The sequence below is a fragment of the Rhinoderma darwinii genome, chromosome 10 (genome assembly GCF_050947455.1).
Source record: "Rhinoderma darwinii isolate aRhiDar2 chromosome 10, aRhiDar2.hap1, whole genome shotgun sequence".
Classification (NCBI taxonomy): Eukaryota; Metazoa; Chordata; class Amphibia; order Anura; family Rhinodermatidae; genus Rhinoderma; species Rhinoderma darwinii.
Window position 1 is genome coordinate 86441200 of NC_134696.1, and position 27872 is coordinate 86469071.

A 27872-nucleotide genomic window follows, 5' to 3' on the forward strand; every position below is an offset into this window, starting at 1 on the left:
CTCAGATGAGTGGTTTTGGACAGAGGGAGGGAGCTCCCTCTCATCCCACCGGCACCCGGCGATAAGATCGCCGAGTGTCTGTGTCTCCCATGGCAGCCAGGGGCCTAATAAAGGCCCCCAGGTCTGCCTGTAATGAAGTATCTGAAGAGAGAAAAACGTACACAGCGCCACATGGTGCAAGATAAACCATAAAAGCTAGTACTGGCAGGTACAGCTTAATGTAAAAGTCCGTTAGATGAAGCCAGGTTGCAGCTTTCCGTATCCAGGTACCGGCATCAAATGTGATTGAGCCGCAGGAGAGTAAGGGTAGTATATTTCAGTGAAATATATAAATAAAACTGGATATTTTTTGGAGAGCGCTACTTGATATGAAGAAAAAGCAGATGAGTAATCATGAGTTGATTTATTATGCAACGCGTTTCAACGCAGGACATGCGTCTTCGTCAGGCAAAGAAATCGGTATAACAGAGCAGCACAGTGTACAGTTTAAATATACAAAGGAAGATGGGGAGGGGTTAAAAAAACCCCTCCCCATCTTCCTTTGTATATTTAAACTGTACACTGTGCTGCTCTGTTATACCGATTTCTTTGCCTGACGAAGACGCATGTCCTGCGTTGAAACGCGTTGCATAATAAATCAACTCATGATTACTCATCTGCTTTTTCTTCATATCAAGTAGCGCTCTCCAAAAAATATCCAGTTTTATTTATATATTTCACTGAAATATACTACCCTGCCTGTAATGAATGCCTGCTAGATCATGCCGCAGGCATGACCTAGTAGATGCCTGTCCGTTTTAAACGGTCAGGCAGTAATACACTGCAATACAGAAGTATTGCAGTGTATTATAATAGCGATCGGAGGATCGCATAGTGAAGTCCCCTAGTGGGACTAGTAAAAAAGTAAAAAAAAAAGTTTAATAAAGTTAATTTAAAAAAAATGAAAAACACACTTTTTCCCCTTACAAACTGCTTTAGTATTAAAAAACCAAAATAAAGTTAAAAAGTTACACATATTTGGTATCGCCGCGTCCGTAACGACCCCGACTATATATCTATTACATTACTTAACCCGCACAGTGAACGCCGTAAAAAAATTAAATAAAAAACGACGGAAAAATTGCTGTTTTCTGTGAATCGTGACTTTAACAAAATGTGATTAAAAAGTGACCAAAAAGTCGGATCTACTTCAAAATGGTACGAATAAAAACTACAAGTCTTCCCGCAAAAAAAAAAGCCCTCATACAACTGTTACGGCTCTTCAAATATGGAGACACAAAAACAAATAATTTTGAAAAAAAAGCGTTTTTACTGTGTAAAAGTAGTAAAACATACAAAAACTATACAAATTTGGTATCGTTGCAATCATAACCACCCGCTGAATAAACTTATTGTGTTATTTATACCACACGGTAAACGGCGTAGATTTAGGACGCAAAAAAAGAGTGGCGAAATGTCAGATTTTTTTCTATCCCCCCCCCCCCAAAAAAAGTTTATAAAAGTTAATCAATAAATAATATGTACCTAAAAATGGTGCTATTAAAAAATACAACTTGTCCCGCAAAAAACAAGACCTTATACAGCTATGTCGACGCAAAAATAAGAAGGTTATAGCTCTTGGAATGCGACGATGGAAAAAAACGTAAAAAATAGCTTGGTCATTAAGGTCCAAAATAGGCTGGTCATTAAGGGGTTAAAGGCTATGTATACCTTTTTGAAGGCATTTTTTTTTTTAAGTAAATCAATGTTTTATTTAATTTTGAAAAACTTTTGAATTGGGTTTTGGTAAAAAAAAAAAAAAAAGATAACTTTTTGAGACCGCTTCTGTGTATCCTGAAATAATAGAATCTATATCTTGCGGTCAAAGCAGACTCCGTCAGGTCAGCGTTGGTGATGGCTGGTCCTGCGTATCATGGATCAGGATCCAGCTATTATCCATCACATCTAAGTTCTGGAACTTAAATGTGATCTAAGGTTTTGATAGATAATAACTAGAACTAGATCCTGACTAGCACTCAACGAAGCCATCAGTCCCGCTGACCTGACAGATACTGCTTTGACCGCAAGATACAGCTTCTATGTATTCAGGATACATAGAAGCTTTATCTCAAAAAGTTTACATTTTGTTTGATAAAACCCAAATTTAAAAGAAGTTGAAAATTAAATAAAACAATAATAAACATTTTTTTTACCATCAAAGGTTTACATAGGCTTTAAGGGAATGTTCACACGTGGCAGGATTTTTGCATACATTTTAAAAAATCAACAAACAATCCGCGGCTCTACTTCCAAATTTCAGGAACTTACCAGCCAGTGCTGCTTTAATAAAGATAAAATCCAGCTGCACAAAGCAAACACAGAACTTCCCTATCAATTAAGTTACACATTACAATACAGCACAAAATCGCACTGCTCAAATATCCATCCTCCTTTACAGCAAGCACAGATGGATTCTGACAATTATATATTTAAAGGGACACTAACCCTAAAGCATCAGTTTATAAGACAAGATGTGAATATCATTCACACCTATGTATGGAAATGTCTCTGGAGATATGACATAAGGTAGTGATCACGGGGGCAGGGATTTTTAACGACTGCCTTTCAGTCCGCTTCTCCCAAATCTGGCTGATATCAGGGAACAGTAAACTGCACAGTAAATGGAGGTAAGATAAACATGAACTTGTTCGCTAAGGGGTTTTATGTAAAAAATATATATATATAATTAATATATATATATATATATATATATATATATATCACTGCATAATGAAAAGTTCTGAAATTGTATTATATAATTTGTGTATTTAGTCATCAGTTCAAGATCTAGTCTAGATCTATAGTCCGGACTGTTGGCTCATACTTTTAGCAGGCATTATTCAGTAATTGATACTTTCAAGCAAACCATCAGCATAGGTGAGGGATATGTGCTGCTGATGTGTTTTGCTCACTTAGTATTGTTTGCACTGGATACAATTGTAGCAATCTCTGTGAGCAGAATTAGGTGTATTTAGATTTTCATCTTCTGGATGTAAACTAGAACGTTTCCATTCACTGACAGCAAACTAAATTGAAAATGGTAAGCAACTGAAACACAAAGTATGTTAGAAAGTTGCAGCACTTTTCATTGGACAATGATTAAAGGGGTTTTGCAGCAATACAAAATCATATTTAGGCTAGGCCATCAATGTATAAATAGGCAGGGGTCCAATCCCTAGGACCCCCAGTGATCAGCAGAACATAGCTGCCCTTTCAATGTTTTTCCGATGCAATGGCGCATCCATCCATAGGGCCGCGCTTGGTACTGCAGTTCAGCCCCACTTATGATTTGACAACCAGTGGCCTTAGCAAGGACCCCAGAGATGACCATTATAACTAAAGGCCTGTTCACATCAGCATTGCCCTTCCGTTGAGGGGTTCCGTCTGAGGTTTCCGTCGTGTTAACCCCTCAACGGAAAGGCAAACGGAAAGTTTCCTTTTGCCTTTCCGTTGAGGGGTTAACCCGATGAAAACTACCGACGGAACCCCTCAACGGAAGGGCAATGCTGATGTGAACACAGCGCTACTATGCCTAATATTGCCCTATATATTGAAAATATTTAGGCTAATGTTATAGCATAATAACCTATACAATAAAACAATTTCACATTGTTAAAAAATAAATTACTTAATTCATAATTAATGAATTAAATAATTTATAAAAAAAAGTAAAACATAATAAAATAGAGTTTTACTGAAGTTTTGGTATCATTTTTATTATAATAAAACATTGTCTTAATTGTATTTTTATTTATTTTTTTATTATTTTTCACCATTTTTCCCCCGAATTTATATAATATAAAATTTTTGTAAATGCCTCAAATTGACATAAAAATAATCAGAATGTGTTCCTGAACAAAACGAGGTGTCATCTACAAAAGGAGATGGGAACAAAATAAAATTATCAGCCCTGGAATGATGAGGGGTAAAAATTAGTCTGGTCCAAAAACCTAAAAAAGGGTTTGTTTACACATTGCATAAAAATGACGCTCAGGAACCAGCCTAGAAATCTGCACCAAAATCCACAATGGAATCTGCATGTATTTCGTTGTTGATTTTGGTGCAGAAGTTAGTTGTGGATTTTCATTCATTCGTTGCATTGCAATGAATGAAAACCCGCCGGGAAAACTGCAACATTTCCGGACATGCTGAGAATTTCAAAATCTGCCGTTTACTACAATCCACAGGAGTTCGGTTTTTTTATTCTGTAAATGAATGGGGTTTGTTAAAACCCTATTCACTCACATTGTACTGTACTTTGTTGCAGAATTTCCGTGCAGATTTTGCAACTGAAATTTTGCAACAAATACGAGATGTGTGAACATAGCCCAAGTCTGACAACAGTAACAACCCATAGAAAAAATATGATCAAACTTATATTTAGTGTTTGGTGAATGACGTAAAAATAAACATTGTTGGAATTAAAAAATTTTCACAAATGTTTACAGTTTTCCCCAAAATATAAATAGTATATGTTTCTCAAAATGTTCCTTCTAGAAACAACAACTTTTCCTGAAAGAAAGAAGGTATCATACAGCTACATAGACTGCAAAGTACAAAAGTTATGAGTCCTGGAATGTCGAGGGGTCAAAATCAAAAACATTAGTCTGGTCCTAAGGTCCAAAATGATCCTTTCTATGGTGGTATACCTTTAAGAGGTTAAAATGTCCTCTGGGATAGATCAGGGGTAGGGATTGCTATCACTGTACACATGTGCATGTCCTGTGGAGCATTGATTGTGGCCTCTATTGTGAAACCTCTGACTCCTCCTATGACTTGTGGGCTCTGGTCCCTCCCTCAAGCAAAAACTTAAAAAGCACGCCTCAGGTACATATGTGATAGTCCACAGTGTGCAGGGGGTGCTATAAACACAGAGAATATTCTCTACAGCAAACATCACTGCCATCGGCGGCTTCACTGTCCTGCCAAAAAGATGCTCTCTTTGGATTCACTACGGTAGGTGATGGTTTTTTAAATGTATTCTCATTATTCGTTCCTATTATACACCGAAGTAGTCGAGTTTACTCTGGGGGCTGCGTCATTCGTGTGCCGTAATAAGACCATGCAGTAAGTTTAGAAGCAGTAATGGGTCTATCTTATCCGAGGGTAACGTGATATTACGATGAGCAGTGCTAACTCTGCTACATCTGTATGGGTGGTTGTCCATAGCGATGTACTTACTTGATAGGTAGATATTAAATATTAGATAGATACTGGTAATTAGATAGATAATAAATATTAGATAGATACTGGTAATTAGATAGATAATAAATATTAGTATAATGGATAAATAAGAAAGATTATATAGATATTAAATATTAGATAGATAGATAATACATATTAGATAGATAGATAGATATAATAAATATTAGATAGAAAATTAGATAGAATATAAATATTGGATATAATAGATAAATAGATTAGATAGATAATAGATAGATAGATAGATAGATAATTGATATATGATAGATAGATAGATAGATAGATAGATAGATAGATAGATAGATAGATAGATAGATAGATAGATAGATAGATAGATAGATAGATAGATAGATAGATGGATAATTGATATATGATAGATAGATAGATAGATAGATAGATAGATAGATAGATAGATAGATAGATAGATAGATAGATAGATAGATAGATAGATAGATAGATAGATATATGATAGATAGATATATGATAGATAGATAGATATATGATAGATAGATAGATAGATAGATAGATAGATAGATAGATAGATAGATAGATAGATAGATAGATATGAGATAGATAGATAGATAGATAGATAGATAGATATATGATAGATAGATAGATATATGATAGATAGATAGATAGATAGATAGATAGATAGATAGATAGATAGATAGATAGATAGATAGATAGATAGATATGAGCTAGATAGATAGATAGATAGATAGATAGATATGAGCTAGATAGATAGATAGATAGATAGATAGATAGATAGATAGATAGATAGATAGATGGATAGATGGATAGATGGATAATTGATATATGATAGATAGGATAAATATATTAGATAGATAATAAATATTAGATATGAGAGATAGATAATTAGATAATAAATATTAGATAGATGATTAGAGTTTTGGACATGATAGTACATGTAATATAATACGGCTGGGTATCATGTGCTCCTTGTGTCTGGTAAGGCATGAATAATATCAGCTTATCGTGTACGTTTTTCACATATTCAATTCACCAAAAGTTTGTTGTTTTTCTCTGTATATTTTTGTACTTTGCACATTAGGAGTTGTAGTGACATGCCAATGTTATACACTAAGTATTAATGATTCCTAAAATATTGATCTTTACACAATGAGAAACTGTGTTTTGGGCCCAGACAGGACGGTGAAGATTAAAATATACATATAGATGAAATCTTGCTGAACATTAACTGCCACACATGATATCAGTTAGTACTGTGTCGTCCTACGGTTTACTGCCCATTATTAGTAGTTTATCTATATTTAACATAGGACGATGTGGTTTATGTTACATGATTGATGCTTTATCTTCAGTGATTAGATGGACTTTCTATCTAGATATTACATTAAAAAAATTTATAATAATATTACAATAGATATATATGAGATAGATTGATAGATATGAAACAGATATGAGATAGATATTAAATATGAGAAAGATAAGATATATATAGAATAGAGATAAATTAGATAGATATTAGATAGATAGATAGATTAGATGATAGATAGATAGATAGATAGATAGATAGATAGATAGATAGATAGATAGATAGATAGATAGATAGATTAGATGATAGATAGGAGATAGATAGATATTAGATAGATAGATAGATAGATAGATAGATAGATAGATAGATAGATAGATAGATATTAGATAGATAGAGATGAGATAGATAGATAGATAGATAGATAGATAGATAGATAGATAGATAGATAGATAGATAGATAGATAGATAGATGGATAGATGGATATGAGATAGATAGATAGATAGATAGATAGATAGATAGATAGATAGATAGATAGATAGATAGATAGATAGATAGATAGATAGATATGAGATAGATAGATAGATATGAGATAGATTTTAGATATAGATAGATTTTAGATAGATAGATAGGAGATAAATAGATATAAAACAACTTTATGAAACTAATCTGACATTTTATCTTCACTTCTATGGCCATTATATGACGCCTTTTGCCATGTATCATTCTACGTAATATAATAATACACCAATTTAGTGCAGTCATGAATGGAGAGGCATTATATATTTTACAATACTGTTTTTTTGGGGTCAAATATAACTTATATGGAGGCCACCCCAGGTAGTAGCGAGGGGTTCAGTTTGCTGCCATATCCAGAGTGGCTCATGTCTGCTCCCCTCAACTCCTAGCATACAGCACCCGGCGGGCACATGCTTTGCCAGCCCCCCCCCTCCCCTCCGACTTGTGTTCTGTGGGCCTGGACGGCCTTAGATGTATGCAACTCCGCAGTGCATCTTCTACACAGAATCACATCTTCACCTACTCCCCCTAGTGGCCAGTATAGTATCTGCTTAGTGAAGAGAGAACCCATGGGGAGATGTATGAAGACTGCGCTGGTCTTCATGAAAAAAACAAGCTACAGTAAGATGCGACAAATTTATTAAGAGATACACGCCTTTTAATAAATTAGTTGTATCCTCGGCTGTCCGTGTGCCACTAAATAAGATCTACGCTAGCCAAAAACTGGTGTAGATATCCGCTATAATTCTACCCCTTTGCTAAACTCCGCTCTTTCTTTGAAAAGTGGTGAGAACGGGCAATTGGCTCAAAAGCCGCAATTTTTACTACTTTTGGACCGTTTGTGACAGTTTTCTGGCATAGATACATTGTTCACTTCCAAATATGTATTTTGTCAATATAAAATAAATTGTTAGTTAAAAAGTGGAACATGCCAGCCCCTGCAGAACCTCTTGAAATGCAGAAATTATTCTTTGTGTCTCATCATGTCCTGCATGCTATACTGGGGCTATGTATCTCTCTGCATCTATATCAGGGTGACAACTATTGTTTAGCAGTGTTCACGGCTCGTCCAAATTTAGTTGCGGTGTATTAGATGGTGAATGATAATATTTGCCGATGCACCAAGTATGAGTGTAAGTGTCAAATGTAGATGTGTTGCATGTGCAGCAGGACTGAAGACCTCCGGTATGTATGGTACATCTTATTTGTGTGTCATTGTGTTACATTACAACAGATAGGATGATATTTCTGTTACTTTTATAGTATCGCCCTTTCCCTGTTATGCAAATGCTGTCCCTTGGGGCAGTAAGTGGCACAGAATGAGAGCCAATGTGGGCGAGTGGAACTGTACGAGCCGTGATCCATGAAGCAGAAGGTGGCGCGGATGACGCACAAGTCTAGCTCTCCTGCTGCACTTTTCATTTGCAACTATACTGATTCCTATAGGGCTAGAATAGTTGTGTGTGTGTATATATATATATAGGTGTGTGTACGTGAGTATTTGCTGACCGCTGTGTCTTCTGCATGGGAGACGCATGTGTAAGATGCTGACTTATGTGATTGCTTTTCAAGCTGAGAAAAGGGGAAACTAAACAACAACACTCAGCAGAGAGCGCCAGTAACGTAAAAAACACCTACTTTTCTATCCCAGACCCCTGAATGACGGACCGGTCTACTCGTCACGCAGTCCTAGTTCTCTGTATACGTAGGCAGATTTATTTTGCAGCTGTAGTGGCGACCATATTGGAAGCAGATTTCTTGATTTTAGATGTACATGTAATTCCAGGTATATATATCCATCCATGTAGCGTAATAATCAGGGCCAGCATGAAAAACAGGCAACTGGTTAGGGGGCCCAATGTGATCTGGTTAATTCTCTATGGTTGTATAGCCAACGGTGGGTAAAACCGGGGGTGCCCAAATTTGGCCTTGTCACCCAGAGTTGGTTAAAATCCAAAAACTCTTCAGAATTGACCTGTATAGTTAACACCACCTCTTTAAAGTGACCAGACTACTGTATATCTTTCTGTTATGGATACTCCATTCATTTATAGCCTATGTCTATTTTTCCTCATCTTTCGGAGGACCACCTGTCTAGAAAACTACAATTTTGGGTGGTCGTCTCAAAAAAGCTTCACACATATCAGATTCTCATCATCTGTAGACCTCATATCCTTATCTGCCATTAATATTGACCTGTCGTTCTTTATGGTTATTTTCAGGGGTAGAATCTTCCATGTTGGTGGCATCATAGATTGTGCTGCACATCCCACCTCTGCTTGCTTGAATCATATGTGCTACACATCCCACCTCTGCTTGCTTGATCATACAATTAAAGACGGCATAAATTACTGATTGTCATCCCCTCCTATATATACATTCTTAATATTTTTTTAAAGGGATCTGTCACCTTGTTTGTTTTTTTTGACCCGCATTACAGGAAAATTTCACAATTTCAGTCCAATTTCCTAAACATACTAATGAGACTCAAATGTTATCCAAAATTGCAGTAGGTTTCTGCCATCTTCAGGATTTTTCTGGTCTTAAGTCATTTAGATGTTTCCAGTCTTAATGTATTCAAAATGATGACATCCATTGTATATCTGTAATAGGCACCAAAAATCCAGCCATGGATATTATATCAAATAAAAATATGCCTTGCGATATGACAATGGATTAGCTGCTATAGGACTGCAAGTAAACCCCCGAAATTATATCACAGAGTTATCAGTGTGCACACAAGGAACGGTTTCATGACACATTCAGCTCTGCTACATCTGTACATATACAGTTCCCGTCTGCAGAAAAGCATAAAATGTTGATAAATTTGCCTCTGGGTTGTTACAACAAAGTTTCTGGCCATAGTGTAAAAAAAAAATACTAATTTCTGTCTTATTTGTTAACACCATTTCAGGAAGTGTAATAAAGATATTCATCAACTGTTAGGACGCGTTGTGTTACTATGTTATCATACGTGTTACTGATCTGCACATCATATATGACTTCTTTTCTTTTTTTTCCCCACAGTTTTGACACAACTTTCAATTGCTCGGTAAGTCGTCTCTATATCTATAAGTAAATATATGTATAAATAATTCTATCAGAGAAGCCCATAGACCACATATAAGTAACTATGTACTATATACATTGTCTAGTATATGATCTAGTGGTTTGTCGCTGCATTAAAAGGCCAAACCTGCATAGTAATTAGTGAAGGGGGTCTATACTTTTATGAAAGGGAAGCTATACCGTAGATTAATTTTGACTGTGTTGCTAAATGGAAACCAACAACAAGTTGTTGTTGACGGATCTTATTATTTTATTTTTGTGTCTCTATTTAGTTTATTGTGTATATAATGGTGCACTGCTGAGAACGGACTGTGGGTCTGATTGGGTTAATAACACATAATACCCCCTTGAACTCAATGCAAGGATTATAATTTCATATAGTAATCCGTTTTTTGGATGTTTATGTGCTATACATTAAGCTTCCTTGGGTATCTACATGAGCTATAATTAGAATACGAATGAAGCAATGATTAGATCTTTCAGCAGCGGCAGCTAGCCTGCTTGCTGATGGTTTCCAGGCAGAGCCTGTGCAGAAAAAAAAAACAACCTTTATAAGGCCCTATGCACACGACCGTGTTCTTCATCCATAATTACGGACCCATTCATTTCTATTGGCCACAGACACTTTTTAGTATTTTTACGGATGGGTGTTTGTGCTGAAAAAAATTATAGAACCTGTCCTATTCTTGTCCATAATTACTGCACAGACTCTCCCATAGAAGCGTATATGTGCATCCGTAAACCGTCCGTATTTACGGAAGCGTTGCTATGCAACATGTTGGTGACGTCATTTGCAGCCTCCCTCTTTTTTTTACGGCTCCATATATACGGATCAAATACGAATGCATTACGGACCGTATTTGCGTATACCGTTCCGTATATATGAATAACATACGGATGACTACGGATCCGTATTTACGGACAGTATTTACAGATAGATGAAAATACGGTCGTGTGCATGGGGCCTAAATGAGTAATAATTTTATTACAGTAAAAGCTATATTTTGCAATTTTTCTCTCAAACAGTATAGGCCACAGTTTCACATGAGGAGATGTACTTAGGGTACATGTTATGTGCATGGTCTGGGTGTTGCATCCGTAATACAGACCCCAAAAATGCACCAGTATATGGCCTGTATGAAACCGGCCAACTGAGATTAGACCTTAGGGTGCTGCTACATAGGGAGAAGGATTTATATTTCTACTTGCACTCCCTACATATTATCTGCATGGACGGGACACGTATATTGCTATCTATTCATGTATCATAGAAAGGAAGCGGTTGCTCATAACAACCAATCAGGTCGCTGCTTTCATTCTACCAAGAGTCTTGAAGAAATAAGAGCTAGAATCTGATTGGTTGCTATGGGCGACTGCTTCATGTTTTCCCTGCACTAGTTTTGATTATCCCCCGTTTCCCTGCAGTACCCGCCACTACCCAGCTACCGCTTCCCCTTTGTTTGCCAATGCACTGAGGTCCTATTTGGTTATCAATTATCGCTCATACCTATTGTAAAAGGTTCTCTAGTGTATCAGTATAGTGGGCCTCATTTATCAAAATCACTCATAGCAACCTATCACAGTGCAGCTTTCATTTTTACAGAGCTCCTTAACAAATAAAAAAAGCTGAACTCTGGTTGGTTGCTATGAAGAGAAACCAGGCCAGTGTTTCTGTCAGACAGTATCAGGTTGCGGCAAAACGTTGCAATTTGTGGTATGTTCAATCCTAATATTGAAGACTGGCTACAAAAAGAGGGGTGACTGTCTGCTTGCTCCTACTTGTCCATTTTTTGAGAGATACATACATAGATCTCTGTGTAGAGAATAGCATATGTTCTCTAGGGACAGTCCTCCAGGATCGTTGCTTTGGGATCAAGTCAGGGAAGTTATGGGGGGTGCAGAGGTAGCAGTCGCACCCAGACCCCAATACCTGAGGAGGCCCCTATGCTACATAAGAAGACTCCAGTGTTATTAAAATCACATAGTAGGTGGGGGCCCTGTTCTAGTTTTTGCATTGGGGCCCAGCAGCCTCTGGATTGAGTTTTAACAATCCCTGTACTAAGACATTAGAGCCTGTCACAGTTATTTCCGCTATGTATTTGCTCATTTCCGGAAGACCCCTTTAAAGATCCTTGCGGTCATGAAGACGATGTCTCATGAATGGAAACCTTTCCGAACACTTTCCGCCGCAGCCATTTTTAATTTCTTAATTCTCGGTTATTCTTCCCCGCCTTCCAAAAGCCATAACTTTTCCTATTTTTCCATCGATATAGACGTATGAGGGTTTTTATTTTGCGGGAGGGGTTGTCGTTTTTAACAGTATTATTTAATGTATAATATAATGCACTGGGAAAAATTTGAAAATAATTTTTTGGGTGGTAAAAATGACGTTAACTTCTTTCTGCGGGTCATTGTGATTCTGGTGAGACCAAATTTATATAGTATTTTTGTCTCCATATTCTGAGATCCAGAACGTTTCATTTTTTTTTGTCGATGGAGCTGTGTGAGGGCTTGATTTTTGCGGGACAAGCTGTAGTTTTTATTGGTACCATTTTGTGGTACATTTAACTTTCTGATCACTTTTTCTTAATTTTTTTTGGGACGGTAAGGTGACCAAAAAACAGCAATTTACCCAGCGTTTTAAATAATGTTATATTGTAATAGTTCTGACTTTTACGGACGCGACGATACTTTAGTGGAGAAATAGGAAAAGTTTTGGATTTTTTTTAAGTTTTTTTTTTTTTTTTATATTACTAAAAACGTAATTCAAATTTTTTTTTTTTAAGTCCGATAAGGGGACATAAGATCGTTAGATCACTGGGGACCCCTCTCTGTCTGATGACTTAAATACCGCAGCATGTTAGTGGTTAATGTCAGTGGTCCAGAGTTAGCTTCAATCCCGGCCATGAGAGAAGGGTGTCCGCTGTAATACACAGCTGACACCCACAGCATATGGATTGGGCTCAGCCCATGAGCCTGCGCCACACTTCCCCTTCCGACTTTGGCCGTACATATACAGCGGATGTCGGGAAAGGGGTTATACTGAATATGGTCCAGTGATCAAGTCCATCTTACCCCTGGCGATCAGCTGTTTTTTGGCTAGACATGTCTTCCCCTGGCGATATTTCCCCTACAGCAGATGCTGCGGGGCGTAGCGGCCAGTCAACTGAATGGGTGATTGTGTAAACCGTAGCTGGGCTTGGCCTGCCAGAGCGAGAGACATTTTTTGCTAAAATATTTGTACAACTCTGTGATTTTGCAATCTGGCATTCAAATACAACCTGGGGCACTCCTGTTGTGGCAAAACTACAACTCCCAGCATTTCTCTTAAATGTTCAGTGCAAAGTATCAATATATAATGAGGCTATTTCTAATGGTAACCCCTGCGCTGCGTACTGCAGGCCTCATGCTAATAATAGCTTGCCTCTATTTTAATGGTCATCTGTAGCACCAGCGATACATCGATGAAACAGATAATACTTAGACAGCAACTGTACATTCACCCCTTTTAGGAGAAAAATGTCCAAATGCAAGACTTTTTATACTTTGGAGCTGCCACTTAAAGGGATTTTCCATCTTAGACACTGACCCCCATCCTACAACCTAAGGCGGCAAGGTCGCCACATGGTCTAAGGAGAGAAAACACCACAAGTGACACAATAATGAGACACAGTCACACCCGGGCCCATGAGGTCCAACGAAGGGCAACGCTATATAACGCTGACAGATCCCTTGATTTTGGGGTCTATAATTTTTGGGTTAATTGACAAATGATCTATAAGGTGTTATTTAATATATGACCTATGCGTGCAATAACAAATACACAGGGTCAAAATGGCCCACCATAAGATCCTCCAGTGGGTCCAGGTTCTGTCAAGATAATAGGGCCATTCTACAACAAAGTCCATGAGGTCAAAGTTTTTGACGCAACTAATTTTGGATGTGTACTGTATATGTGGTGGGCCCATTGTTAGACACCGATCACAACACTTTGTCAGGCAATTATGCATGCGTTCTGTATAGTTGTAGGCTAGACCCTCAAGATAAAAAAAATTCTGGTGGGCCCAAGGTACTATTGTCCACGCACATATAAGTACTATGGTTTTTATGCATCAACTTATTGGTCTGTCTTCCCTCAGTATCCTGATACGATGCTTCAAGACTTAGAGACCTTCACCAAACATCCCGGCAACTTAACACAGAGCACGGAGCCCGAGCCTCACATAGGTAAAGTGCGCACCCCTCCCTCCATTCTCCGTTACTACTCACATTAGTTTATGAGTTTTGATATCATGAAGATTTGATAGTTAAATGAGGAATATATCCGACCTGTAAACAATAGGCTGTTGTGCTTCGTAGCCGTGTTGTCCCCTCCGGGACTATCTAAGAGCTTTCCAGAATGCTACAGCGTTGTCCACACCAGATGAAGTTGGCAGAACACTGACCTTCCAACTATGTAATAACAGCGGTGTACCGTCATGTTTTAGTTGCACCCTTTACCAGCCATTTTAGGTGGAGAGGGGCTGACTGTAGTGGTCTTCAATGGGAAGTCTAGCTGGACGTCCAGGAAAATATGTCTAAAGAAAGACATTTGTTGTAAATATACAGGACCCATAAATGTCTGATAGTTGGGGGTCCCGATTAGATGTAGAGGGAAGGGGGGGGAGCTGGCTGCTCAAAATTTGTGACTCTCCTTTAACAATTTTGAGAGTTATGGAAACCGCTGCAAAAAGTTGTTGCCGCTACTTTTCCTACTAAAGTTGTGGTAGACTCGTCATAATGTTCTATATGGCTCTCTGCTATATACTGGTCTAGTATAGTGCTTCTCAATGGTACGAAGCTTCTACCCACTACTCAAATCAATTTAATCTAAGTACCCCCAAGGCTATGCCTATACCCTAATGTGCGTATAGAAAGGACAGTGCGTACCCCCTAGAGACATGTTGTGTGCCCCCTGGGTACACGTAACGATGGTTGAGAACTAGTGTCTAGTAGACAGAGTCTTAACAGTTTGTCAAGGATGTCACAAGTCACGTGTATGAAAAGTTGGGTTAAAAAAAAAAAAAAAAGTAACGAAAGAAGACAAAGGGGAATCTCCATACTACATGTGACCATTACTCATCAGACTGTAGCAGACGTCTTAAAGAGCACCAGTCACCGGGACATCGTCGTTGTCTCCATTAGAAGCAAAAAAAAATAATTACATCTTTGTGATAAAAACAAGCAGTTATTCATATAAAAGAAAAAATAAAAAAAATTCTCTGCTTGCTGTCGGTGATCTAAAACATTGTTTACATCCAGAGGTTTAAAAACGTGAATTAAACTGAGCTGCAATACCAGGCTCAGCCTGTTGACAAGAGTGGAGCTGTTTCTGGAAAAAAATAAAACCGTTTTCTCCTGTAATGGCATAGGTGACAATGAACCAGCACCCAAAGAGTTTCATTTTTATCAGGTGCCTTCTCCACTATTAGGGCATGTTCACACGATCAACCAAATATGTCTGAAAATACGGAACTGTTTTCAAGGGAAAACAGCTCCTGATTTTCAGATGTTTTTTTGAGCAACTCGCGTTTTTCGTGGCCGTTTTTGGAGCGGTTTTCAATAGTCTATGAGAAAACGGCTACAAAAACGTCCCAAGAAGTGACATGCACTTCTTTTGACGAGCCGTAATTTTACGCACCCTATTTTGACAGCGACGCGTAAAATGACAGCTCGTCTGCACAGAACATCGTAAGACCCATTGCAAGCAATGGGCAGATGTTTGCCGACGTATTGGAGCCGTCTTTTCAGGCGTAATTCGAGCCGTAAAACGTCTCCATTACGTCTGAAAAGAGGTCGTGTGCACATACCCTTATATTCTTTGTTAGGCCATGATTGATGTTTTCATTGTCAGATATTGATCTCTCATCCTTAAGATGGCCATACACCTTAGCTGCGGCTGAATACTCATTCACCGATAGCTATTCCTCCCGTCCCCATACACGCGCGCGCTCGCCTCTATCAAGCGTTCATGTGTACTCAATGGGGAGATTGGAATAAACCGCTGCCGGACACCTCTGGCAGCGGCTTATCTCCCGTGAGAACAAAGTATTGGACATTTTGAAATGCAACATGTCAGGGGAAAAGAAGGATCAGGCATCTGCTGTAGGTGAGGGTTGGGACACCCCCCATACTCCTCAGGTTCGGCTGACATTCCTCTAAAGTTTATGGCCACTTTAAACTAAACTTTTAAGAAACTTTTGACATGTCTGATCGACTCATCCGAGAGCTTTTGCCGCTTCATTTAGCGATCGGTGGGTGCTCGGACCCCCACCGATCAAACTTCTGGCAGCTCACTACGACATGTCAAAAGTTTTTTAAAAGTTTAGTTACACTTCAAGGCCACAAAGCTTTCCTCCTGCATCGGACACAAATACAAAGACCTTGTTAGGGCTCGAGATGACATGCAAATAATCCTCTAGGAAATTTGCAAGACTGTTGTATGGAAAGTGGGAGCCGGCAGTTTCCTAACAGTTTAATAACAAAGGACGTTCTGTCCCCTCCCTATCACTAACATTACAGTTTTTATTATCTCCATCTCTGTATAGGTTTATTGTCCGATCCGCTGACACTTATACTAGTTAACCCCTACATTTCTGGATGGCACGCCCTTCTTCCATATACTCACTTTTCTATTGTGTGTGTGTGTAGGCTGAAAAAAAGTGCAATGAGGGGAAGATCAAAATGTCACCCCCTTTCTGGCCACTACACCACCTAGAACAGGAGGTCCTGGATCTAGTTTGCCCCCACCCTCTGTCCATGGCACTTGATTTTGTAAAAGGAGTCAGGTTCAAACATCTATTAGAAAAGGCGATGAGGCCTACCCCATCCTTTCTCCTACAGCAGCCATATAGGCTACACAAGTAGAATTGCAATAGGTTTCAACAACTGGATTTCTTTAGATCTCCACTAGTTGTGTGTGTTGTTAAGTCTGACTTTAATTCCATAAGTTAGCCTAAGTCGGGTCATGTGTGGTCAATGTTACAGTCTGTAATATGATGTTAATATCCAGCCGTCTATTGCCCCCAGCATGTACTGTCAGAACAGAATTACCATACATCACATCTATCCAAATTAACCTCTTTAGGCCAAATGCAAACCATCAGAGGTTCTTCTCGTCAACTTCAGTGCGCTCTATTAGTGCATCATTCTTTTTTTTTTTTTTTACCTGCTTTGGCTTGGACAATATGTACTTATATATTCTTGGCTAGTATAATTGTCACAGAAAATGGAAGGGAAAGTGCAATTTCCCCTAAATAAAGTCATCCATAAATATAAGTCCTTAAAGGCATTGTCCAGGATTATAAAAACATGACTGCTCTCTTCCAAAAACAGCTCCACTCCTGTCCACAGGTTGTGTCTGGTATTGCAGCTCAGCTCCATTAAAAGTAAATGTGGCCGTGATGAAATACCACCTGGGCAAACCCTTTAAAGAAAAGCATAAGTTTGCTTAAAGGGGTTGTCCCAAGTTGATAAATGGAGCTATAAAGCTCCCCCATGTAAAAATAAGAAGAATTCTAATTACCTGTCCGTCGTCCAGCGATGTCGTTTTCTTGATATCGTTGATTGAAGTTGCGGTCGGTCCCTCTTTGTATCCTGCTCGTTGCCTAGGTTCCCGGCCACCGCTATTTACCTTTAGCGGTGGCCGCGCATGCGTAATGACATCCTCTGCGTCCGGAGCAGAGGATGTCATTTACTCATGAACGCGCATCTCGGCTCATCTCGGCGCATGCGCAGGAGATGCAAGGAGATGAAGTGGAAGGCACCCGTCGCGAGAAGTCTGCGCTCCGCTAAAGGTAAGTGTGTGTGTGTGTGTGTGTGTGTGTGTGTGTGTGTGTGTCTGTGTATATATGGGTGTGTTTGTGTATATGTGTGTGTGTTTATGTGTGAGTGTATATATGGGTGTATTTGTGTGTATATGTTTGTGTATATTTTTGTGTTTGTGTATATTTGTGTGTGTGTATATATGGGTGTGTTTGTGTATATGTTTGTGTGTGTGTGTGTGTGTTTGTGTATGTGTTTGTGTATATATGGGTGTGTTTGTGTACATATGTTTGTGTGTATATGTGTATATGTTTGTGTGTATATGTGTGTGTGCTTTTTTGGTGTGTTTATGTGTGTGTGTTTGTGTATATATGGGTGTGTTTGTGTATATGTGTGTGTGTGTGTATATATATGGGTGTGTTTGTGTATATATGTATATGTTTGTGTATATGTGGGTTTGTTTGTGTACATGTGTTTGTGTGTATATGTGTGTTTGTGTTTGTGTGTTTATGTGTGTGTGTGTTTGTGTATGTGGGTGTGTTTGTGCATATGTTTGTGTGTATATGTTTGTGTGTTTTTGTATATGTATATGTGTGTGTTTGTGTATATATGGGTGTGTTTGTGCATATGTGTATATGTATGCATATGTGTGTGTGTATATGTGTGTTTGTGTATATATGGGTGTGTTTGTGCATATGTGTATAGGTTTGTGTGTATATGTTTGTGTGTTTTTGTATACGTGTGTGTTTGTGTATATATATGTGTGTGTGTGTGTGTGTATATATGTTTGTGTATATATGGGTGTGTTTGTGTACGTGTGTGTGTGTATATGTGTGTGTGTATTTGTGTGTATATGTTTGTGTATATTTTTGTGTTTGTGTATATTTGTGTGTGTGTGTATATATGGGTGTGTTTGTGTATATGTTTGTGTGTGTGTGTGTGTTTTTGTATATGTGTGGGTTTGTGTATGTGTTTGTGTATATATCGGTGTGTTTGTGTACATATGTTTGTGTGTATATGTGTATATGTTTGTGTGTATATGTGTGTGTGCTTTTTTGGTGTGTTTATGTGTGTGTGTTTGTGTATATATGGGTGTGTTTGTGTATATGTGTGTGTGTGTATATATGGGTGTGTTTGTGTATATATGTATATGTTTGTGTATATGTGGGTTTGTGTATATGTTTGTGTGTTTGTGTATGTTTGTGTGTTTATGTGTGTGTGTGTGTTTGTGTATGTGGGTGTGTTTGTGCATATGTTTTGTGTATATGTTTGTGTGTTTTTGTATATGTATATGTGTGTGTGTATTTGTGTATATATGGGTGTGTTTGTGCATATGTGTATATGTATGCATATGTGTGTGTGTATATGTGTTTGTGTATATATGGGTGTGTTTGTGCATATGTGTATAGGTTTGTGTGTATATGTTTGTGTGTTTTTGTATACGTGTGTGTGTTTGTGTATATGTGTGTGTGTTTGTGTATATATATGTGTGTGTGTGTGTGTGTATATATATGTTTTTGTATATGTTTGTGTATATATGGGTGTGTTTGTGTACATGTGTTTGTGTATATGTGTGTGTGTATATGTGTTTATGTGTGTGTTTGTGTAATATATGGGTGTGTGTTTTATATGTGTTTGTGTATATGTTTGTGTGTGGTTGTTTGTGTGTGTGTAGGGGAGTATAAGTATCGGTATTGTTCACATTGCTAACTTTTTTTTTAATGTTGTTGCAGATTTTGATGTACCGATTGGACTACGTCTTTCGATTCGTTGGACTACTGCGTAGATCTACGTTTTTTGAAAATTTTAATAAAATGGTTAACGAGGGTTTTTTTGGGGATTTCTTATTTCAATAAAAAAAAATTGTCTTTGTGTTTTTTTTTCAAACTTTATTAGTGCCTAGATAATGGTAGTTGGCTGATTGACAGCGTCCATTATTAAGGCGGTACTTAGTGTTAGCCGGTGCAGAGGCTAGCACTAACCACCCATTATTACCCCGGTACCCACCACCACCAGGGGTGCCGGGAAGAGCTTGGTACGATCCAGTACCCGACCATCTGTTGTGATGGTCGGGTACTGGGGCGGCCGTAGGCTGGTATTATGAGGCTGGGAAGGGCCAAAAACAGTGGACCTTCCCACCCTTGTAATGCTAGGCTGCTGCTGCTGTGTTGTATTGGGCTGGTTATAAAAATGGGGGGGACCCCCACGTCGTTTTTTTGTAAAATGTAACAATAGACGTTGGGTCCCCCACATTTTTAATAACCAGCCATATACAAGGCCGCAGCAGCCTGGCATTACACGGGTGGGAGGGGCCACTGGTTTAGTACATTCCCAGGCTAATAACACTGTGTTGTTTGTGGCTGGTTATGATAAATTGGGTGGAACCCCATGTCTTTTTAATAAAAATAATAAATAAATAATAAAAAAAAATGACGTGGGGTCCCCCCCATTTTTATAACCAGCCCGATACAACATAGCAGCAGCAGCCTAGCATTACAAGGGTGGGAAGGTCCACTGTTTTTGGCCCTTCCCAGCCTCATAATACCAGCCTGCGGCCGCCCCAGAGCCCGACCATCACAACAGATGGTCGGGTACTGGATCGTACCTGGCTCTTCCCGGCACCCCTGGTGGTGGTGGGTACCGGGGTAATAATGGTGTTTAGTGTTAGCCTCTGCACCGGCTAACACTAAGCCTCCCCTTAGTCATGGATGTTGTCACTCAGACAGCGGCCATTACTAAAGTGATAGTAATAAAACTTGAAAAGAAAAGACAAAGATATAGATAAAATATTTTATTGAAATAAAGCACCCCCAAAACAACCCTCATTAACCATTTTATTGATGAAAAAAAAAGCGTCATCTAAGTAATCCTCGAAACCGACGTAGTCCAAACACCAAACCTGTAAAAAATCAAAAATATATAAAAAAAAATGAAATAAAACATGTCGTAGGCTTACTTTCACTTTCATGTGTGATACTGACTGTTATACCATGTATAGAAGCCTGCGGCAAAGTTGGCTTAGATACAGGGCGCCAGCAGACAGTATCATACATGGCCATACAGACATATATACAAACAAACATACATACATACATGCAAACATACATGCACGTATACACATACAAACATGACAACATACATACATGAAAACACATACAAACATACATACATGCAAACATACCTACATGAAAACACATACATGAAAACATACACACATACAAACATGACAACATACATACATACATACATACATGCAAACACATACATGAAAACATACATACATGCAAACATACATGCACATATACACATACAAACATGACAACATACATACATGAAAACACATACATGAAAACATACAAACATGAAAACATACATACATGCAAACATACATGCACATATACACATACATGCACATACATACATACATACATACAAGCAAACATACATACAAGCAAACATACATACAAGCAAACATACAAGCAAACATACATACATGCAAACATACATACATACAAGCAAGCAAGCAAGCATACATACAAGCAAACATACATGCACATATACACATACATGCACATATACACATACAAACATGCAAACATACATACATACAAGCAAACATACATACAAGCAAACATACGTATATGCAAACATACATACATGCAAACATACATACAAGCAAACATACATACAAGCAAACATACAAGCAAACATACATATATGCAAACATACATACATGCAAACATACATACATGAAAACATATACATACATACATACATACAAGCAAACATACATACCTACAAGCAAACATACATACAAGCAAACATACATACAAGCAAACATACAAGCAAACATACATACATACAAGCAAGCATACATACATACATACATACAAGCAAACATACATACAAGCAAAAATACATGCACATATACACATACATGCACATATACACATACATGCACATATACACATACAAATATGCAAACATACATACAAGCAAACATACATACAAGCAAACATACATATATGCAAACATACATACATACATGCAAACATACATACATGCAAACATACATACTTGCAAACATACATACTTGCAAACATACATACATGAAAACATACATACATGCAAACATACATGCACATATACACATACATGCACATATACACATACAAACATGACAACATACATGACAACATACATACAAGAAAACATATACATACATACATACATACATACATACATACATACATACATACATAACAACATACATACAAAAATAAACTCACCTAAGACGTTCCCACGAAGAGCTGAACGGTCCCGTCACTTTTCTTCTCCCATTCACAATAACAGAGCGGTGGGCGCAGATGAAGTAATCACGTGGGCCTGATATGATTACGTCATCTGCGCCACAACGCATTGTTACTATGAATGCGAGCGGCGCCAAGAAGAAGGAAGATGGCAAGTGACGGGACCGTTCAGAGCGCCGTTAGAACGTCTTAGGTGATTATTATTTTATTTTATATATTTTTAGTTGTTCGCCGGGTGCTGATGCAGCACCGATGCGGCGGGTACAAAAATGTAGTGACAGGGTGGGGGAGGGAAAAGTGGCTTGCCGAAACGGGGTGAATGTAGTGTAGTGTACAGTACATTCACGGTAAGTTCGTCTCAATCGGGCTTACCATGCCCGCTTGAGACGAACATTCTCCCGATGTTGCTAGAACTACAGTATCTAGCAACATCGGGAGCGCGCACACTGCAGAGCGGAGCGGCTTGATTGACATCGAGCCGCTCACGCCCCTTTTTAGAAAAGATAACCAGCACTTGCTGAGTTATCAAGTGTAAAAAAAAGGCACTTAGGAAATGAATTTTAAATTTTTTTTAACACCAAATGTTTTAAAATTCATTTCCTGCTTAGAATGTATAAAAAAAAAAATTTGAGTCAACTTGGGACAACCCCTTTAAATTTGAAGGTAATTTTATGTGAAAATTACCATTGTTTGGGCTGGCCGCCTAACCACTCAACTAAAGTCCTGATGAAGTACAGTCATACACGCCTCTGCCAGGGAGTAAACATTTTATTCTCGTTGCTTCGAAGTAGTATAATTTATGATTAATTGATGTCATGTTGTCTGATTGCAGACTATTTCTGGAACTGGATGGATCCACAGGAGGACTATGTGGAGTATGAGAACAGCCAGCTAACACCACTCCAAAATGTTCAAGTGTCCTACGTCCAGGGAACCTACCCCCACTACTGCCCAGACAGCATCCAGAACCTTAATGGTACATCACCGTGTCTGACGCAATGCCCGATGCCTGAGGATATGTACAATACTGAGGTGAGGCGGTCATTATCATTAGGAGGTATATAGTACTAGTATGAGGGGACAGAGGATTGGAAAGTGTGAAAGTTTAAAGGGAGTTTTCCCATCAGACATTTATGACATATCCACAGGATATCCTCAAAAAAAGCGTGGCTGAACAGCAGCACAAGTCTCCCAAATTTCAATCAATATGTTCTTTTATTGGTCAAACATCCAGTAAAAAATGGCAACGTTTCGACCCGTGACAAGTGGAGGGTCTTTCTCAGTATTTGTGCTGCTTCAAATACTTTATTTTTTGGATATCCACAGGATATGTCATAAATGTCAGATAGGTGCAGGTCACAGAGGGGGGACCCGCACCTATCTCTAGAATGGGGTTCCTTAATCCCTGTTCTAGCTTTTTGTGCTCACGGGGGCCACTTCCTGATTACATGGTTGGGTGTTACGGAAACAGTATAACGCGCTGAGCTACGCCATTTCCGTAACTCCCATAGAACTGAATAGTAGTTACGGAAACAGCATAACTCGCATGCTAGGCTGTTTCTGTAACTCCCGACCATGTGATCAGGAAGTTGCCAGGAGTCAGTGTGAGCACAAAAAGCTAGAACAGGGATTAGGGAACCCCATTCTAGAGATAGGTGTGGGTCCAAGAGGTGGCACCCGCAGCTATCTGACATTTATGACATATCCTGTGGATATGTCATAAATGTCCCTCATGGTAAAACCCCTTTAAGCTTCCTACCTACACTTTTAGGGTATCTTCGCGCAGGGCGGTTGCGCTGCGTGAAAGCACATAGCGTATCCACCATGCTCCCCGCCTGGACGAAGAAGCACAAATTTCTGGATAAGTATAAGATATACTTCGAGGCGTTTCGCTTTAGTAACGTTAAAATGTAACATTTACTATAAAAAATATATTTTTTCTCAAGAATTCAAAAACCAGTGTGCCCAGGGAAACACAATACATACGGGCAACCTATCACGTTGAGTAATCAAAATAAGCCCGACATGCCCAAACTGTGCACAGTAGTCACCCGGAGACTTATCACTGTTGTACCCTGGTAAGCCCTATATCAGTCCTAATGCGCTTCCTCACAAGATACAATGGGGACTATTAATAAGGGCAAGACCAGGCTGCTCAATTCCAAGCAAAACCTGCCAAGCACATTAGCACAAGGCTCATCTGGGCCACTTATAGATGGTGGCTACTTATTCTGCTAAACAAGTGGCCAATAGTACTGTAGGATCAGAGTGGTCAGTCAGAAGGTGTCTACCTATTTATCCTCTCACCACATATGACTTTTATACATAAAACCTTAAGGCCGGGTTCACACGTATAGTAATTCCTGCAGATTTAGTTGCATAAAATCCACAGCATAATACAGTGGCAGCAAAGTGGATGACACGCTACGTAAATGATAAGTGGAAAATCTGGCCGGCTTCTGTGGTGATTATACTCAGTGGATTTTTTTTCATCCTACAGCCATTTAATTCATACCCTCAGAACTACCAGTTACCATGTAACCTCCGGAGCCCTTCTATATCTGAAGAAGATGAGTTTGCAGACCCAAATCTAGAAGTGTCAGACAGTGATTCTGGTGTGGATTCTCCGCTATGTTTTTTGGGTCATGAACAAGGTATTTGAATAGCATTTAAAAATGAAGTGGTATTTTATATGAAGCGTAATAATCATTTATATGAAATATATTCTCTAAAATGGTTACTTTCTTCTAAAAAACAGCGCCACACCTATTCACTGGTTTTATCTGGTATTGCAGCCCAGCCCTATTCATTATAATGGGTTGTTTCTGCAATTGCAGCTCAGCTCCATGTACAGGTGCCATTTCTAAAAGAATGCAGCCATGTTTTTCTAATGCTGTACTACCCCTTTAGGGAGGGGGTTATAGTTACAGGCAGGCAATTAAAGTAAGCTTCTTGGGGTAACAGAAAAATAGAAGTAGTTAGCGGGGGTGTCAGCTTCCCAAAATACAAACTGATTACAGCCGAGACATGAAAAGCCGGGGAAATGAAGCATTGCACCGTTACCATTGCAATTAATGGGTTGTCCTTTTAATGGACGTGTTGGGTCCTCCGGAGCTCTACTACCTAATAGATTTAGTCCTTCAACATAGTAATCTATAATAGGACTCCACGCTGGACCTTTGATCTTACCACCAATGAAATCCTGTGGACCTGCTGACTGGGGGTTTCCTTGTAGATCAGGAGGCTCCAGGTTTTAATGGGTGGTTTACTAGTTTGCAGAATTGGATACACGAAGCTCATACATATTGAAAAGTAGCGCTAGAGGTAGGATTTTCAAAATGGAAGTAAATGACATCCTGAAGGTCATGCGCCAGGATAATGAATCCTTCAGTTTCAGCAATAAATGACACTTTCCTGGAGTTGTAGGTTATTCCAGGGAGTAAAGTGCATGCTGGTTTATCACTTAACCGTTATCATAGCTGGTTAGTCCGTGACATTATATGCTGCATCCAAGCCAAATACAAATAATAAAAAAGCATCATTATAAGGCGGTCACATAAATCAAGTAAGACCAACGACCTTGGTGAAGTTCCCATAAATGAAAATGATATATGGCTGCCATATCTTTAGTTCCAGGTTCTCCCTCTAAGCAATCATGACTTTTTTTTCAAAGTAAACCAACAAGCATCGTATTAAATCTCCTTCACCACTGTAGCTTAGGATTTGCCAGTTGTATTAATATCACCTGTCGTCTTATTTTAAGGTGTTCGCAAGAAGGTTCGACTATACAAGTTTCTCCTGGAGCTCCTGCAGAATGGTGACATGCGAGATTGCATCTGGTGGTTGGACCGCGAGAGAGGAACCTTTCAGTTCTCCTCAAAGCACAAAGAACTTCTTGCTCATCGATGGGGGCAACAAAAGGGAAACCGCAAGAAGATGACCTACCAGAAGATGGCTCGTGCTCTACGCAACTATGGCAAGACCGGAGAGATCAGGAAGGTGAAGAAGAAGCTGACATATCAGTTTGATAGTGTATTACTGAGCGAAAGAAAAGCGGAGTCCACCATGCACCCACTCTCTTAATCCAACCACCATCTTTGGACTGTCAACCTTTTACATACTTTTTGTTTTCTCTTATTTCAATGAAGTTTTGTGGACATCAGACTGGCCAGTATATAGGACTTTAGCATCTTCATGGAATAGCGCTGTAAAGAATCATATACACTATGTAATGAATAAATGGCAAGGAAGGCAATTTACCACCATGGACCTCCTTCAAGTGTCACCTGACCTTTGCCTTTGGACCATGAAAGAGAAAATATGTATAGGGTTGTTGGGGCAAATTTTGCCTATAAGAAGAAGCTTTAAGAGAAATCTGTCATTTTCCGACACGTGGATGGTGGAGCTCAATAGTTATCCACCATTGGTGCCTTAGAAGCTGGTTCCTACTGCCAGGCCTCACCCTGAACAGTTTAGACATTTGTTCCAAAAGTGGACCTCCCAACCAAGATGAATTCATCTTCATAACGGACTGATCCTCCATATCATGAAGCTGAGGTCTACAACACAACTAAGGACCACCATTGTAAGAGAACATTTGGGGGCTTTGAATTACAATATCTTTTCTCGATGCCGTCACCTGGGAGGCTCATCAGCGGTCTTCTAAAATATGTCATTAAGATTTTTTGTTATCTTTCTACAAATTTCTTTTTAACCATTTCTGCATTTCTTTTCTTCCATATTGGATAGATTAGGGATAAAAATACAATTAAGCGATATCTAGTCTCAAGTCATTCCATCAGTGGAGTTTAAGTAAGGAGATAATTTTTTAATATATCAATCAATGCAATGTGTACGGATCCCTCAGATCTGTTTGTCTTTAATTAATTTGCTCGCATAGACGTGAATCAATTTTATATACCCTATTAGGGAATTCGGAGTTAATATATGGGGGAAGGGGTCCCATGTTCAGGATCCACCAACTCTTGACCGGAGTGTAGAGAATTTGCAAAGAGCTTCTCTCTGGGGGGACCTCTCCTGCATTACACACACAACTCATTGATTTGACCGTGTAATGCTTAATTTCCCCAGTAGTGGCACTGTGGAGAAACTGAACACTTACTACTCCTTTTGACCACAGATTACTACTGATCGCTGGAAGGACACAAACTAAACAAAATATTTGTGGGCAACTAAAACACATCAGTTCACTAGAAGAAGCTAGTTTTAATACGTTAAGCAAAGCCTATCTTGCGTGAATGACTATACATAAATACATAGAACGTTCCTCTGATAAACTCAGATACCGGAGTTCTGTCTAAATTTTTCCAAAAAAGATCATTGTGTAAACTGTAAAATAATAACACATCGTAACAGTAGTTAGAGCAGTTACATTTTTAGGGTAGAAGAGCATTATACTCACATGGTACTATTGTCATATTTAGATGGAATCCAATGGAGACGTGAGGGCAGAAGTGACAACATTGGGGAACCTGATCTTACCTTCGTGTACGTTTCATGTAAATACTTGTATTTTTTTTGTTTTTTTAAAAGGATGTTAATATATATAAATAAATGTAAATTTTATTTCTTGTTTTAAAAAAATAAAATAGACTTTGTGTGTTAAATCATAAAA

General features: G+C 38.7%; 1 protein-coding gene across 4 annotated transcripts; it reads left to right on the forward strand.

Annotated features, from left to right (window-relative positions):
- The first annotated feature begins 4898 nt into the window (after nt 1-4898).
- On the forward strand, nt 4899-27872 carry SPIB (Spi-B transcription factor). Of its 4 annotated transcripts, none has more exons than XM_075838943.1 (6): nt 4899-4995; nt 10083-10107; nt 14264-14351; nt 23070-23269; nt 24738-24891; nt 26001-27872. In XM_075838943.1, exons 1-6 carry the CDS (start codon nt 4973-4975, stop codon nt 26318-26320), a joined length of 810 nt encoding a protein of 269 aa, XP_075695058.1. In that variant the 5' UTR covers nt 4899-4972; the 3' UTR covers nt 26321-27872. The 4 variants fall into 4 exon arrangements, with proteins under 4 accessions (XP_075695058.1, XP_075695059.1, XP_075695060.1 ...); XM_075838944.1 differs by having other exon boundaries at nt 24759-24891; XM_075838945.1 differs by lacking the exons at nt 4899-4995; nt 10083-10107; nt 14264-14351 and adding an exon at nt 17897-17959.